The following is a 17,191-nucleotide window of genomic DNA, read 5'->3' on the forward strand; positions in this document are numbered from 1 at the left end:
CTATTTTGTGAAGTGCACCAGTCCCTCCTGCAGCAAAGCACCCTCACAACATGATGCTGCCACCCCCGTACTTCACGGTTGGGATGGTGTTCTTCGGCTTGCTAGCCTCCCCCTTTTTCCTTTAAACATAACGATGGTCATTATGGCCAAACTGTTCTATTTTTGTTTCATCAGACCAGAGGACATTTCTCAGAAAAGTACGATCTTTGTCCCCATGTGCAGTTGCAAACTGTAGTCTGCCTTTTTTATGACGGTTTTGGAGCAGTGGCTTCTTCCTTGCTGAGCAGCCTTTCAGGTTATGTTGATATTGGACTTGTTTTACTGTGGATATAGATACTTTTGTACCTGTTTCCTCCAGCATCTTCACAAGATCCTTTGCTGTTGTTCTGGGGTTGATTTGCACTTTTCGCACCAAAGTACGTTAATCTCTAAGAGACAGAACGCGTCTCCTTCCTGAGCGGTATGATGGCTGCGTGGTCCCATGGTGTTTATACCTGCGTACCAGATGAACATGGTACCTTCAGATGTTTGGAAATTGCTCCCAATGATGAACCAGACTTGTGGTCTACAATTTGTTTTCTGAGGTCTTGGCTGATTTCTTTTGATTTTCCTATGATGTCAAGCAAAGAGGCACTGAGTTTGAAGGTAGGCCTTTAAATACATCCACAGGTACACCTCCAATTGACTCAAATGATGTCAATTAGCCTATCAGAAGCTTCTAAAGCCATGACATTTTTTCTGGTATTTTCCAAGCTGTTTAAAGGCACAGTCAACTTATTGTATGTAAAGTTCTGACCCACTGGAATTGTGATACAGTGAATTATACGTGAAATAATATGTCTGTAAACAATTGTTGGAAAAATGACTTGTGTCATGCACAAAGTAGATGTCCTAAGCGACTTACCAAAACTATAGTTTGTTAACAAGAAATTTGTGGAGTGGTTGAAAAACGTGTTTTAATGACACCAACCTAAGTGTATGTAAACTTCCGACTTCAACTGTAGCTCCAGGACTATTCTCACCCATTTAAAGTAATGGAGGCATAAAGCAGATGAACACAATTAGATTTTATTTAACTTTGGTCAACATAATCAAACAAGTGAATACACTGCCACCATGTTCAGAATGATTAAACAGAAAGGCTTTTTTACCAATGTTCCTGTTTTTAAAATCAGTACAGGTCTATTCAACCTTCATTTTTGCATTGATATAACTTGGAAAACAAAGTATGCAGTTTTGACTTTAGTGGCATACCAATGAATGATTTAAAGGGCACATGTAAGAAGAAGTTTGTCTGAATCTCCTCTTACTACACAAAGAACTTTCCATGTTTTGGAGGAACTCTGTATATCACTAGATCTATCTGTATGGTGTGCAGTACTCTTTGACTATTATATACCTTGTTTTCACAGACAGCCACAAATAGCAGCAGTAATATGAGACATACATCTATAAAATAGAATAAAAAAATAATGCACATAAGGTTTGTAAAACATTTGGGGACATAACCGGTAGCTGTCATTGATAGACGTAGGTATTAAGGCTGCAGATTCCCTTTGTCTTGCGTCTCTTCACATTAAGTTTCCAGCCTGTATCTTAAATGAGAGCAACACATATATTGACACTTGCACATGGTCAGTCTCAAATGGCGATTCTGAAACTTAAGAGTAGTTATTTTAGAGATAGCTTGAAAGAACTACTTAAAAGACTGTAGTGCGACTTTACATTTTTTCCACCTCACTACAACATAAAAACATGCAAAGCAATTAAAAACATGATTTAAATCCTAAAACACATATGTAGTTCGATTTACTTTTATTAAGTGGATGACACCATAAAAGTGTATTTGAATAGATACAGTCTGTGATATAACGTTACCATGTCTGGGGGATACATTTTGGATAGGAGGGAGTGGGTGGAGAAAAGAAGTCCAGTTTCCAAATTCACGACCTGTTGCAAGTGCTTTAGCCTGAATGCATGGTCAATGGGGAATGTTAACAGGTAGGCCTATAACCCATGAAATATCCATGTTTCAGAAAGGCCCAAAAATCGTAATGAGGATGTTACAACAATGACAAGAGCTCATTTTCAGGGCTTTCCATAGTTTGGTTGATAAGATTATGAAATGAAGGCTGAAAATGTCAACACAAACACCAATGTTCAAGAGTTTGACATCTTATGAGTGCCGTTCCATTGATTCAACACAAGGTGGGCTCTCAGGGTCCGATCTTGGCCCTGGCACTGATTTACCCAAGGCTAAATCAACCTCAGACTCAAAAGAAAACAGGCCGACCAATCAACCTCCTGCCACAAAAAAAGGAGACAAGTGCATTAAACTTCACCAGGAGGACAAGAGGGCTGTTTGTTTCTGTTACAGATAAACCACTAGGCTTAACTACGCAGGAACAGTAAAGCCTTGGCCTCAGGATGGAGCCCAATTATTTTTTTTTAGTTGATCTTGTCCTGGAAAATGTACAGGTTGTTGGTTGCCGCCACAGCGATTACGTTTTCTTTGGGGTGCCAGGCGGTGTGCAGGATCTTCTTGTTGAAGTCCAGGCTGTCCACGCTAATTTCGTCTTTCTTCCTCTTGCCACCGGTGGAGACTTTGCGGGGTTTGAGTGTAGCCCGCGGTTTGCTGCTCTCCCTAGAGGCCTCCAGTGTGATGTCCTTCCTGGTGTTGCGGTCAAACATCCGGAAAAAGTTGTTGTAGGAGCCGGTCATGATGGCACTGAGAAAGGAAGGAAACAGTGGGTCATTTATAATTCTACAAAGATACTCCTTAAACTTACATATTGGCAGAAAAGTTGTCCAAAGAACAACATTGTTGGTGCAGATTGCCTTAAACAGAGAAAGCGCTAGAGTTTCTTACCTGTCGCTACCGTTCCAGCAGCACTCAAACTTGTCGAAGATGCAATCATTTTCATATAACGAGCAAAGCTTGCTGCGAAGGTATTCGTGAACCTGAGCAGGAGAATGTTGATTAGTGTATTTGGAAAATAATTGCATCTATCCAACTATTTCCATACACCTAACAGGACAATTGTGGACCACACTGAAAATGATGCCATTGTTGGTAGTGTTATCACTAGGCAGAGCAAGGCAGGTACCTGATATGTCTCGACTGGCCTGTTCTCCATGTTGAGGTCCCACACCTTGACGGAGAGGTAGTCCCGGGTCATCATGTAGCGCCCGCTGTGACTGAACTTCACGTCAGAGATGGACGAGATGATCTCAGAGAAAAATGACCTGCTGCTTGGATCCTCAGGCTCCTCAAAGACTGCAATCACAAACATGGAGAGATATTCAAAATGACAGACAAAACCCCTGAAAATAGATTAATTTAAACTAATTTATCTGTGAATGAACATCATTTGGAATGCAGAGAACTAGGCTCTATGAATACTCACACTTGGTGTGCCTATCGCAGAGTGCTGCTGTTCGCATGTCACAGAGGCGTATGGTGCCTTTGCTACTGCTGTACACAAATACATTGCATTGGTTTGGATGGCACTCAGCCGCTGTGATCACCTCTGTCAGTTCCTCCATGTTGGCAGGCTTGATGTCTACAATGTCTGAGAAGACACTGTTAAGGAAATTAACTGAAATAGGACTAAAGGCTCATACCGATGTGGTCAAACATAGTGAATCGTGCAAGGGAGCCTATCTCTTCTGAAATAAGTTGAAATGTAAGAAACTTTTGGTGTTCACACATGTATTTGTTTGACTTATAACTGCACAGGACCAATAAGAAAAAAATCTCAACTGAAATTGAGAACTGTATACACTAATAGAGGACAGTTTGGATGAAGCAAACATTTGCATCTAAAAGTCATGAGGATGAGGACTGATACGTTTTCAGAAGAGGATACTAAAACTTCGGTCCGTGATTTCCAAGTGCCATAGATTAATTCTTAGATCATCAGCAGAGAGGTATGTTTGATGATCGCTATTTACAGAAATTGAATTAATATGATACGTGTGAGCGTTGGCAAACACCCTACGAGGACTTGCTTCTACCATGAGATCCATGGGCATCAGCACTGGTACCTGTAAACACAGGACAGATTTATTTAGGGGAGGAAGCTATAAGCATGCATAGACTTTGTGTTTTTTCTTGTACAGTGTCGGTTGAAATCTTAAAAGGTAAAGCAACTTTAAACCAACCCGTAGGGAGGTAATTCTAAAGGGATCCCTGAGACGTCCGTCTTCGTCTTTCAAGTTATAACCCTCAGCTCGCTTGTCTCGTTCACCGATTTTCCACAATTTGATAGTTTTATCTGTACAAAAAAAAAGAAATTGAGGGTGAAGAGAACTTAACAAAAAGGTTAGTAGGTTAAAGCAAAATGTTCTTACCATTTGTTGAGAGTAGAAAGTGAGCAGAGTTTTGTTGGGGTAACCATCTTATTTTGTTAATTTTTTCCTCAATTTCTAAACTTTTCAAGTAGTCAAATTCAGGTTCATGACTCTGAAAAGTGCTATAAACATTGTATTCCCCTCGCAGGTGTGGTCGATTTTTACACTGAAAGAGAAAAGTAGATGTGCACTGTGTGACAAACTTGGATATTAAGCATGTATTATGTTTAGAATTTAATCCAGTGCCTTTCTTTCCATAACAACCTATCATATCTAACTCCAAAAATGTATGTCATTGTTCATGAAAATACATTTCGCTGGTAATTATAAAATGCACCTCCTGTTCATGTTGAAATATGACAACTCTGCCTCCCTTGTCTCCAGTTGCTAGCAACTCTCCAGAATGGTTGAATTCAACCGTTGAGATGATATCAGCTGAAAGGAGGACATGTCCCATTAAAGCTGGATTCTGGAATAGTATTATGTGTAATGTATAAGGGCTATTCTAATCAAATAGATACACATCAGCAAAAGAACAGCACCTAGTAAATAATAACATCAAAAGCAATATATGAAGAAAAAAAAACTATCCTGGTGCAACTTTCATGGGTGCATACACTATGCATAGTAGGATTTCTACTTCCCTGAAAATAATTGATATATCAGTCAACCCAAGAAAAATGACTATGACTTTGAATGAATCAAACACCCTGACTTCCTCCCTACTGCATCAGAGCGTTCAGTTGCCATATTGCCGACGCAGACCTTCGACGTCACTGACTAAATCGCCCACAAATAACTAGCTAGAGTAGTTAGCAAGATGACGCGCTAGTTTACGACAGTGCGTGTATCTTACTACCTAGCCTACATGACAATAATTAAGACGTACTCTGACTGCCTAATTCTTATTATATGTTACATACATGTGCGGGACATAAGTTACTGGGTACAGTTGTTTGGGTATAACGTTAGCTTGCTAATAATGCTAGCCAACTTGATTTGCAAGCAAGAGGAGCTAGCTACCATGCTAACGTTAGCAAGTAAGAAAAACAAACTCAGCATTGCCCAGCAGTGGTACTCATATACATGAACAGTGTCATGACTTTGTTCGTGAAAGACAGTAAGTCAAAGGCGTAGTTAACGAAATAAGATAACAGCATCACATCTTTGATCACATTTGAGCTCAAACGCTAACTCATTCGTTAACCTAACGTTACTGTACTCACCTTCTGCAACATCTTCATCTATCGCCCCCTTCACTTGTGAGAAACACCACTGCAAATCATTTCCACCGGCAACTCCTGCATAACAATAATATTGGAATCATTACTTCGCTAGCGTCAGTTCACCAACCCATTTAGAGTCAAATGCTGTGTAATTTAAAACTTGCATTCAGGCCACACAGCAGTAAGTGGTATTGGGACCCTTTCCCGGCTACATAAGTAGCTTACCTGCCATTGTTTAATTTAGCAGAGTTAGCTATTACTGAACACGGATTGCACTGCTTATTCAACCAGTGCAACTTGCGTGAGGTAAAAATAGTCAACATTCACATGCAAAGTGAGGAGTCAGGGATCACGGAAATCGTCCGTGATTTTTCCATCCAAAATGGCGCACATTGCATAACACAATGACGTCATTTCGACACGCTTCCAAGCATCTTTCGGTTATCTATCATCTACAATCCATCTACCCATCCATCCATCCCCAGCTGTAGGCAGTTTTGTTTGAGTCAGTTGGCCCTACTCCTTAAAACTTAATTGAGACAACAGGAAAAACTGGATAAATTCGAATGGCTCCTCACCCCTCGTGTTAATCACTGAAGTTCAAGTTACAGCATGTATGGTTGTAAATGTAACCTAAGAAGCCTACCTGTTCAAAGAGTCTCTAAAGCAATTCAAGTGATTGGCTACTACTGTTAGAGCCATTTTGATAAACAATCATTTGTGTTGAAATAATATTATGAAATGTAAGAAATGTGTATGAAATGTACCATATATTATTTGCGGGAAAAATAAATATGTTTGTAAGAAACAACCTTTTATTTGTTTATTGTGACACCTGGTGGTTACCTGTATTGCACCGGTAGTGTCAACATGGCACCAGTCAGTGCAGTCAAAAACTAGATTTTCCGTAAAAAAAAGAAAGAAGATATTTCCACCCTATTGAGGTTGAAATAACACTGAAATTGTAAAAATAAATAAATATGATAATGCCCCTTTAGTGTAAGAGCTTTTTGAGAAAAAAAAATACACCTGGAATTTGTGCTTGTTCTGGTGGGATGGAGTTCTTGGCCCACAGCATGACATCACAATATGATTTGGAATATTCTGACCAATGACCAGTCATCATTTATTTGCATATGTATAATCCTACTTTGAAGGGGTATTATGATTCTGATGGTTTGTTGCCACAGATGGTGTGTTTAAGTTTTACCTTTGTGGCTAGATGGAGTAGGCCTAAAGCTTCGTCTAGTGGCATTATAGCTAAGCCTAATCTTCGCGTCGTAGATTTATAGCTAAACCTAACCATTTTCTAACCTTAACCTCATTCTCCTAACCTTCTATGCTAATACACCTAACCTGCTGCCTTAGTTCACCTAACCTGCCACATTAATTATCCTAACCTGCTATGTAAACAAACCATCTGTTGCGACAAGCAATCAGTATTTTAATGGTGGTTTGCGTCACCGAGCAGTGAACAATAAACTATACATCAGTATCATAACACTGGGCAATAAAAATATTCATGAAAGTAAACAGCTTATTTGCCAGCGCAGCCAATGAGATGTCTCGGCCAAAAACATGACAACATCTTCTATGAGGAAATAGCTAGCATTTTTTAAACACTGGGCCAGTTTGTTTTGCATGAACCGGTGCCCCGGAGGTGTGGAGTTGGTACATTTTAGACCATTCCATTGCATGGTCCTTAAGTGAAATCTCCACCCACCAGGGGCACCAGGCCATGCAAAACAAACTCGCCCAGTCTGTTTCAGATACAAGTTTGAGGTCAGGTTTTAGAATTTTTCCCAAATCAAATTTATGCTCTGGCTGAAAATTCAAATATAGGATGAGTGAACAACATTATTTGGGTATGAGTTACCAGATTATCAGTTTTGGGGTATGTGGACACCTGTGCTTCGAACATCTCATTCTAATATCATGGACATTAATATGGAGTTGGTCCCCCCTTTGCTGCTATAACAGCCTCCACTCTTCTGGGTAGGCTTTCCACTAGATGTTGTAACATTGCTGCGGGGACTTGCTTCCATTCAGCCACAAGAGCATTAGTGAGTTCAGGTACTAATGTTGGGCAAATAGGGCTGGCTCACAGTCAGCGTTCCAATTCATCCCAAATGTGTTCGATGGAGTTTAATTCAGGGCTCTGTGCAGGCCAGTCAAGTTCTTCCACACTGATCTCGACAAACCATTTCTGTCAGGACCTCACTTTGTGCACAGGGGCATTGTCATGCTGAAACAGGAAAGGGCCTTCCCCAAACTGTTGGCACAAAGTTGGAAGCACCAAATCGTCTAGAATGTAATTGTATGCTGTAGTGTTAAGATTTCCCTTCACTGGAACTAATGGGCCTAGCCCGAATCATGAAAAACAGCCCCAGATCATTATTCCTCCCCCACCAAATTTTACAGTTGGCACTATGCAATTGTGCTCCTGGCATCCGCCAAACCCTGATTTGTCCATCAGACGGCCAGATGGTGAAGCTTGATTCATCACTCCAGAGAACGCGTTTCCACTACTCCAGAGTCCATTGGCGGCGAGTTTTACACCATTCCAGCCAACACTTGGCATTGCGCTTGGTGATCTTAGGCTTGTGTGCAGCTTCTCGGCCATGGAAACCCATTTCATGAAGCTCCCGACAAACAGTTATTGTGCTGACATTGCTTCCAGAGGAAGTTTGGAACTTGGTAGTGAGTGTTACAATTTAGGACTAACAATTTTTACACGCTACCTGCTTCAGCACTCTATGGTTCTGTTCTGTGAGCTTGTGTGGCCTACCACTTCATGGCTGAGCCGTTGTTTCTCCTAGACATTTCCACTTCACAATAACAGCACTTACAGTAGACCTGGTCAGCTCTAGCAGGGCAGACATTTTACAAACTGACTATTTGGAAAGGTGGCATCCTATGACGGTGCCACGTTGAAAGTCACTGAGCTCTTCTGTAATGCCATTCTACTGCTAATGTTTGTCTATGGAGATTACATGGCGGTGTGCTTGATTTTATACACCTGTTAGCGATGGGTGTAGCTGAAATAGCCGAGACCACTAATTTGAAGTGGTGTCCACATACTTTTGTATATATATAGTGTACTTTAAGCCTACCAAAACAGATCATTTTAGCAACTTGAGTCACACTTTGAAGAGATACAGGACCTTCAGAAAGTATTCACGTCCCTTGACTTTTTCAAAATGTTGTCTTACAAAGTGGGATTAAAATTGATTTAAACATTTCAAAATTTAAAAAAGAATGAAAAATAAACACTAATATATATTGATTACATGCAGAGTGTGCAAAGCTGTCATCAAGGCTAAGGGTACAGTACATCCTTTGAAGAATATAAAATATATTTGGATTTGTTGAACACTATTTTGGTTACTACAAGATTCCATATGTGTTATTCATAGTTTTGATGTCTTCACTATTATTCTACAATGTAGAAAATAGTAAAAAAAATAAAGAAAAACCCTAGAATGAGTAGGTGTCTCCAAACGTTTGACTGGTACTGTAAGTATTCAACCCCCTGAGTCAATACATGTTAGAATCACCTTTAGCAGTTATTACAGCTTTGAGTCTTTCTGGGTAAGTCTCTAAGAGCTTTGCACACCTAGATTGTACAATATTTGCACATTATTATTTTCAATAATTAAAGCTCTATCAAGTTGCTAGACATTTTCAAGTTTTGTAATAGATTTTCAAGCCGATGTAAGTCAAAACTGTAACGAGGCCACTCAGGAACATTCAATGTCGTCTTGGTAAGCAACTACAGTATATATTTGGCCTTGTGTTTTAGGTTATTGTCCTGCTGAAAGGTAAAGTTGTCTCCCAGTGTCTGTTGGAAAGCAGACTGAACCAGGTTTTCCTCTAGGATTTTGCCTGTGCTTAGCTCTATTTCGTGTCTTTTATCTTAAAAAAAACTCCCTTGCCGATGACAAGCATACCCATAACATGATGCAGCCACCACCATGCTTAAAAATATTAAGAGTGGTACTCAGTGATGTGTAGTGTTGGATTTGCCCCAAACATAACGCTTTGTATTCAGGACATACATTTAATTTCTTTTCCACAGTTTTTGCAGTTTTACTTTAGTGCCTTGTTGCAACCAGGATGCATGTTTTTGAATATTTTTATTCTGTACAGACTTCCTTCTTTTCACTCTGTCAATTAGGTTAGTATTGTGGAGTAACTAGAATGTTGTTGATCCATCCTCAGTTTTCTCCTATCACAGCCATTACAATCTGTAACTGTTTTAAAGTCACCATTGGCCTCATGGTGATATCCCTGAGCGGTTTCCTTCCTCTCTGGCAACTGAGTTAGGAAGGATGCCTGTATCTTTGTAGTGACTGGGTGTATTGATACACCATCCAAAGTGTAAAGAATAACTTCAGCATGCTCAAAAGGATATCAATGTCTGCTTTTCTATTTTTACCCATCTATCAATACGTGCCCTTCTTTGCGAACCATTGGAAAACCTCCCTGGTCTTTGTGGTTAAATCTGTGTTTGAAATTCACTGCTCGACTGAGGGACCTTACAGATATTGTAATTGCATGTGTGAGGTACAGAGACAGTGGAGGCTGCTGAGGGGAGAACAGCTCGTAATAATGGCTGGAACGGCGCAAATGGAATGGCATCAAACACCTGGAAACCATGTGTTTGATGTATTTGATACCATTCCACTGATCCCGCTCCAGTCATTAACATGAGCCCGTTCTCCCCAATTAAAGTGACACCAATCTCCTCTGTACAGAGATGAGGTAGTCATTCAAAAATCATGTTAAGTACTATTATTGCACACAGAGTGAGTCCATGCAACTTATTATGTGAATTGTTAAGCACATTTTTACTCCTGAACAGAGGTTGAATACTTACCGACTCAAGCCATTTCAGATTTTCATATTTAATTAATTTGTACAAATTTTTAAAACATAATTCCACTTTGACATTATGGGGTAATCTGTGTAGACCAATGACTCAAAATATCAATTTAATCCATTTTAAATTCAGGCTGTAACACAACAAAATGTGAACAAGGTCAAGGGGTGTAAATACTTTCTGAAAGTGCCTACTGTGATAGATGATGCACAAGGGACATCTAGTGGACATTTGGATACATTATTCTAAGTTCTTAGAATTTAAATTCTTCAGTCAAAAATCTCCCCGTATTTTAAGTTACTTAACTGAAAAGACCCAATTTCGCACCATCATATAAATAATGTTTACTGTGATTTTCTATAATAGTTCTATTGAATTGGTGTACATAATCAGTGTGCATTGTATTTTTCATGTTTTCTTTTTCCTAAGCCTTTATTGTGTGTGTGTGTGTGTGTGTGTGTGTGTGTGTGTGTGTGTGTGTGTGTGTGTGTGTGTGGTGTGTGTGTGTGTGTGTGTGTGTGCGTGTGTGTGTGTGTGTGTGTGTGTGTGTGTGTGCGTGTGTGTGTGTGTGTGTGTACATGGGGTGTGTGTGTACATGGGGTGTGTGTGTACATGGGGTGTGTGTGCAAATGGGGTTCTTTCACCTCTGTAAGGTCTAAGTGAAAGGAAAGGGAAAGGGGGATACCTAGTCAGTTGCGCAACTGAATGCATTCAACTGAAATGTGTCTTCCGCATTTAACCCAACCCCTCTGAATCAGAGAGGTGCGGGGGGCTGCCTTAATCGACATCAACGTCATCGGCGCCCGGGGAACAGTGGGTTAAAGGAGATTTGTTGACTTTATTCCGAGCCTCCAGTAACACCACTGACTTCGATAGTTCCCCATTCCTTTGGGAATTCATTATAAGACAGCTAGAGGCTGCTTGTGGATGGTTACTCTGCTGCCTGTATGTTAACTTGTCACTATGACGCAAGGCAAACATTTGGTGCAGTGGCTTTCTCTGGCTGTGGGCCACATAGAGAGATTGATTGGTGAGCCTCCTGTTTTATCAAGGATCACATTCAGTAGACACGGTGCCTCAGGAGAAGTTGCCATTTCCCCCAGAAAAAATATGCCTTATTACTGGCACACTCACAATAAAGGTATGCTGACATCACAGGAGGCTGCTGAGGGGAGGACAGATCATAATAATGGCTGGAACAGAGCGAATGGAATGTCATCAAACACATGTATTTAATACTATTCCGCTCCAGCCATTACCACGAGCCTGCCCTCCCCAATTAACGTGCCACCAACCTCCTGTGATTGACATTGTTTCTCTCTTAGAACACTGCATACTGTGTAGGGTTACTTAGGCCCCTCAGCAACAACCTTGTCTCACTCATAAAAGTCGTCAGTGGGCATCTTTTCATATTATATGACTACATAAAGATAAGATCCACTTAGGTGTTCATATTTAAGCAATAAGGCACGAGGGGGTGTGGTATATGGCCAATATACCATGACTGTTCTTGTGCACAATGCAACACGGAGTGCCTGGATACAGCTCTTATATTGGCCATATACCACAAACCCCAGAGGTGCCTTATTGCTATCATAAACTGGTTACCAACGTAATTAGATCAGCAGTAAAAATAAATGTTTTGTCATACCCGTGGTATACGGTCTGATATACCACAGCTGTCAGCCAATCAGCATTCAGGGCCCGAACCACCCAGTTTATAATATCTGTTAATGCAACCGTGCATCATTGCATGCTTTTATTTTTTGACCAAACCATACAGTTGTGCAATCAGAAAATAGCATGTGATATCAGTATCATGCATATTTGAACCATCAAGTAAGCCACCTTGACCTATGGTATACTATTTTCATGAGCCATCAAAATCTCAAGCTAGATATTGTGTGTATGAATGTCTGTCGAGAGAGACTAATAGTATACTTGAGGAGGCTACCGTATACGATATTCAGTGTGTTTTGCCCCAGTAAAGAAGCCTCTTGTCACTTGAGCAGCTACACTCAAACTCACGTATATAACACACAATACAGTATCACAGAGATAAATTAAACCTTCTGGATTCGCTGTTGCCCCATTCCTCCATTCCACTCACCCCTCCCCCTCTTCCCTGGTCAGTCTCAGACACAATACACTGGACCTATCTGGTCAGCTCAGGGGCATGAGCTCTGCCCAACCCTCGGTCTTCACACACAACAGAAAAGACAAACACAATCAATTATTCAGTACTGACTCTTGCTTGGCTTCTGTGCTTTTCTCATTATTTCTCTGTTGTTGTTTTTTCTACTCTCCTCTTGCAAGCAGAGAGGAGAAACTGAGAGATATATGAGGCCTGAGGGTTTGGTCTTGGTCTGGCTTGTTAAACTGGCCTTCAAAACTGTCTCACTGCAGACCTACTAAAGAGCCCTATGGGTCTATATAACAGCTCATAAGATAATATTCTGTTTTTTTGTTTCTTTATTATTTAACAATACCTAACAGTCAATTAGTAAAGTTGCACAAGTGCTACATAGAGTATGTGTAGGGTATATAATTACCTGTACTTGTGGCTACTTTATTTACTCTTCTTTTGCTTTCTTAAATCACACACAAGGCACAATAGTCATCAGTGGTGGAAAAAGTACCCAATTGTCATACTTGAGTAAAATTATAGATACCTTAAAAAAAGTTTCTCATGTAAAAGTGAAAGTCACCCAGTAAAATACTACTTGAGTAAAAGTCTAAAAGTATTTTGTTCTAAATATACTTAAGTATCAAAAGTAAACATGGTTGCTAAAATATACTTAATAATTAAAAGTGAAAGTATAAATCATTTCAAATTCCTAATGCAAAGCAGGCAGAACCCTTTTCTTGTTTTTAAAATGTATGGATAGCCAGGGGCACACTCCCAACACTCAGAAATAATTTACAAAAGATGTGTTTGTGTTTAGTGAGTCCCCCAGATCAGAGGCAGAATGGTTGACCATGTGTTGTCTTGATAAGTGTGTGAATTGGACAATTTTCTTGTCCTGCTAAGCATTCAAAATGTAACGAGTGCTTCTGGGTGTCAGGTAAAATGTATGGAGTAAAAATTACATTATTTTGGAATGTCGTGAGGTAAAAGTTTTCAAAAATATGAATAGTAAAGTAAAGTACAGATACCCCAAAATACTACTTAAGTAGTACTTTAAAGCATTTTTACTTGACTACTTTACCTCACTGATTCATACTCTGTAGTTTCAATAAGATACAAAGGAATGTCATTGTCTTTAGTATATTGAATTCCACTAGATGGCGTTATGTCACTGACTATAGAGAGAAATAGTAATGGCGTCTATAGGTAGGCAATAATTCCGCCATGGTTCACTGGACAAAGCCTATGAGGAAAATGAATGCCGTTTTGGATAAACTCCGAAAATGAGGTATGTGATAGACACAGGCTTAGGCGACCTTTTACGTGTTGTTCTATGCGATAGTATTCATCAACTAACGTACATTTTTGGGAATTTTGAAGAATTTATGTCGTAAAAAAAAAATCACATTAAGGCTTCATATTTCATAAAGGTCATGCTGACTGCTATTATGTCATAGAATATCTCCTAAACCTGTGTTAACCTCATACCTTATTTTCGGTGTTTATTTCCCCATTCATTTTCCCATAGAGGTGGCTGAACAAACCAGAGGTAAGTTATTTCTGGATTTTAGGACTACAAGTTGGCGAGCTCTATTCATAGTCCTTATAGCCATAGCAGCCCTCCTATAGCATACAGGCCATTTTGAAAGATCAGTCTAAAACAATGTGAACAACTTACTGTCTTAATTCACATGTGGCTGGGTCAGTATGTATTCTAAGCATCATCTGCTTGTGTACCTGTATTGACTCATTGAGGAACTTTGCCAAAACAGGGAGGACCAATCAAGACACTCGTTAATCTTTACAAACCCATTATTTCTATGAAATGTTCAGATGAACAGATTCCACACATGCAATTGAGCAACCTATACATTTGGTTTCATCTCACTTACAAGACAATTTTTTTTACAGGGAAAATGCAAACTTGTTTCTAGTGTTAACAATTATTCAATAGGATAGTTACCTCTTTTTTGTTTCACAATCAAAATTCATATATATGAAGTGAAAATAAAACAAATATGTCTTTGCTTACATTTTTTATGAATAACACCTGACTAGGCCATTCCCTGGCTTATTGGAATCCTTCTGTTATAACAACAGATAAGAGAGAGGGGTTAAATTGCACTTGGATCTTCTCTTCTTCCTACAACCATGACCTCACTCTGGGGAAATGGTGGAGACTGTGCGTACCCTGACTCTCAATAAAGCTGGACAATGAAGCATTGGCTCATAACATGCCACAGTATAGGACACGTTTAAAGGGCTTAGTACCTAATAAAGTAGCAAGTCTTCAAATCAATGTCAGAAGATCTGGGGGCCACTGGCACCTTTCATAACATGTGTATGTGGAAGTTCAATTGCAGTGTAAAGGTTACACTTCCACATTGAACTGGTCCACTCTGATGAGTTCATGTATGCCACAGATTTCAAGACCACATTTCTGACAGGATTTCAGGGAACAAACACTTATTTTTAATTGTTGTTTATTGAATAAATGCAGCTTTGATAAATCTGAGGCTGCAGGTGTTTGAACTTGAATATTTTCTATAAAGTACAATAAGTTGCACTGTTAATTTGCCACCGATTTACTTAGATAAATAATGTAAATAACACCAATGTAAATATTTCACAGATGTTATACAGTGTTAATAATGTTGCTAATTGAATTCAGTAGCTTCAGGAGCACAAACACACTATCTCAGTAATGAATTACAGTTTCTCTGTCTGCGTTTCATAAACGCTGTCCCTCTCTGGTGAACGTCCTTCACTCGAACACAGACACTACTCCAGCATTTCCACCCACTTTGTTTGTCAGTCTTTGATCCACATTATTCCAGTTAGTTACACCCATGTGCCGCAGGTTGAAAGTTTCATCGTTGCTCAGGGGAACCTTATACCCGTGGCGCCTTGTGCTCTTATCCTTCCCTTTAGCGGCAGAACTCTCCTATGGTGCGGGGCAAAAAACTACTCACGACAACATGTTATGATCTTAGTGATGAAACCGTTTCTTTCTCCCAACATGTTACATAGATCTGTCCATTTAATCCAAGATGTAATGTCACAGCACTCACATTATTTGTATTGTGACATGAAACAGCTACAGCAGCCTGAGAAGTACTTCATACACTATGAATATTATAATAGAAAAATAGTAATCCAAAACAACCTGTGATTGTGTGTGCGTGCTTGTGCGCGTGGTTCGAGATAAAACTCACAGACATGAGGCGTACAAAGCAGGACTAATGAGTTAGCCCGCTAATTTGCGTAAATATTCTGAAATAACTTTACATGTTTTAGAAAGATACGCTTGAAATGGGCACCGTTTTTCCTGTAGTTTTTTGTCTTGTCAACGTAGTGGTGCGCACACTAAACGATTTATCACAGGGGGGGTCACAAGCTACAAGATTCTTCAATTGATCGTGAAGATTCTCGACAACACGCTGTCTCGCGGAAACAATGATGTGATTATATGATTATATGGTTAACCTAGCTAGAACGAGCTGTGGCTCAACCTCATAAAGGTTTTCAGTCAGACATTCACGCTTGCAATACAGAGTTGAAATATCCAGCCAACATTTTGAACATTATGTACTATAAGGTACTAGGGTGTAACTAGCCCCCCCCTCCCGTAATTCACATTAAAACCACAAGATGTCACCAAATTATTTCTCCAACACATTTCATGGCTGCCACAGCTCTTACTCAACAAAAAATGTCCTCTGTGTCGTCACAACTTTTGGAGATATTTCAACAAAACGATTTTGTGGTAAGTTGACCAAATTCTTTGACATTTTGAAAAAGTGATATATATTCCAATGAAGTTAGATCTATAATATTTTTTTTAATATACAAGTAGGAAAGCCTTAAGATAAATAATCCACTTGTTTAGAGAGATAAATTGAGATAATTTTTTTGGAAAGTAGTAATATGTTGGATGAGTGTGTTGGGGGCAACTCGCCCCCAAACTACCCCTTTATGGTTATTAATGAGGAAAATGGCGCCAGAAGAAATGGCAGAAGTTTTACGGGCGCCTAACCAATTGTGTTATTATGTGGGGTTTGCTCTGTGCATATTTGTAAACAACAGCTGGTGCACAAAATCTAAGAAAGTCTCTAGATTTTGCTCACCTGAAGTAAAGTATCTAATGATAAACTGTAGACCACACTATTTGCCAAGAGAGTTTTCAGCTATACTTTTCGTGGCTGTTTATTTACCACCACAGACGGATGCTGGAACTAAGACCACACTCACTCAGTCAGCTGTATAAGGAAATAAGCAAACAGGAAACCGCTCACCCAGAGGCGACGCTCCTAGTGGCCGGAGACTTTAATGCAGGGAAACTTAAATCAGTTTTACCTCATTTCTATCAACATGTCAAATGCGCAACCAAAGGGAAACATATTCTAGATCACCTGTACTCCACACACAGAGACGTGTGCAAAGCTCTCCCTCGCCCTCCATTTGGTAAATCTGACCACAATTCTATCCTCCCGATTCCTGCTTACAAGCAAAAACTATAGCAGGAAGCACCAGTGATTCGGTCTATAAAAAGTGGTCAGATGAAGCAGATGCTAAACTACAGGACTGTTTTGCTATCACAGA

General features: G+C 39.7%; 1 protein-coding gene across 2 annotated transcripts; it reads right to left on the reverse strand.

The window, feature by feature from the left end:
* Positions 1-1,052: 1,052 nt before the first annotated feature.
* On the reverse strand, positions 1,053-6,059 carry LOC106577025 (serine/threonine-protein phosphatase 2A 55 kDa regulatory subunit B delta isoform). 2 transcript variants are annotated; one of them, XM_014154673.3, is made up of 10 exons: positions 5,805-6,059; positions 5,580-5,654; positions 4,691-4,788; positions 4,354-4,519; positions 4,165-4,277; positions 3,870-4,047; positions 3,408-3,572; positions 3,108-3,277; positions 2,870-2,961; positions 1,053-2,728 (listed from the first exon to the last, which is right to left on the reverse strand). In XM_014154673.3, exons 1-10 carry the CDS (start codon positions 5,809-5,811, stop codon positions 2,449-2,451), a joined length of 1,344 nt encoding a protein of 447 aa, XP_014010148.1. In that variant the 5' UTR covers positions 5,812-6,059; the 3' UTR covers positions 1,053-2,448. The 2 variants fall into 2 exon arrangements, with proteins under 2 accessions (XP_014010148.1, XP_014010149.1); XM_014154674.3 differs by lacking the exons at positions 4,354-4,519; positions 4,691-4,788.
* Positions 6,060-17,191: the final 11,132 nt, after the last annotated feature.

This window comes from Salmo salar, chromosome 18 (genome assembly GCF_965601325.2).
Source record: "Salmo salar chromosome 18, fSalSal1, whole genome shotgun sequence".
NCBI classification, from domain to species: domain Eukaryota; kingdom Metazoa; phylum Chordata; class Actinopteri; order Salmoniformes; family Salmonidae; genus Salmo; species Salmo salar.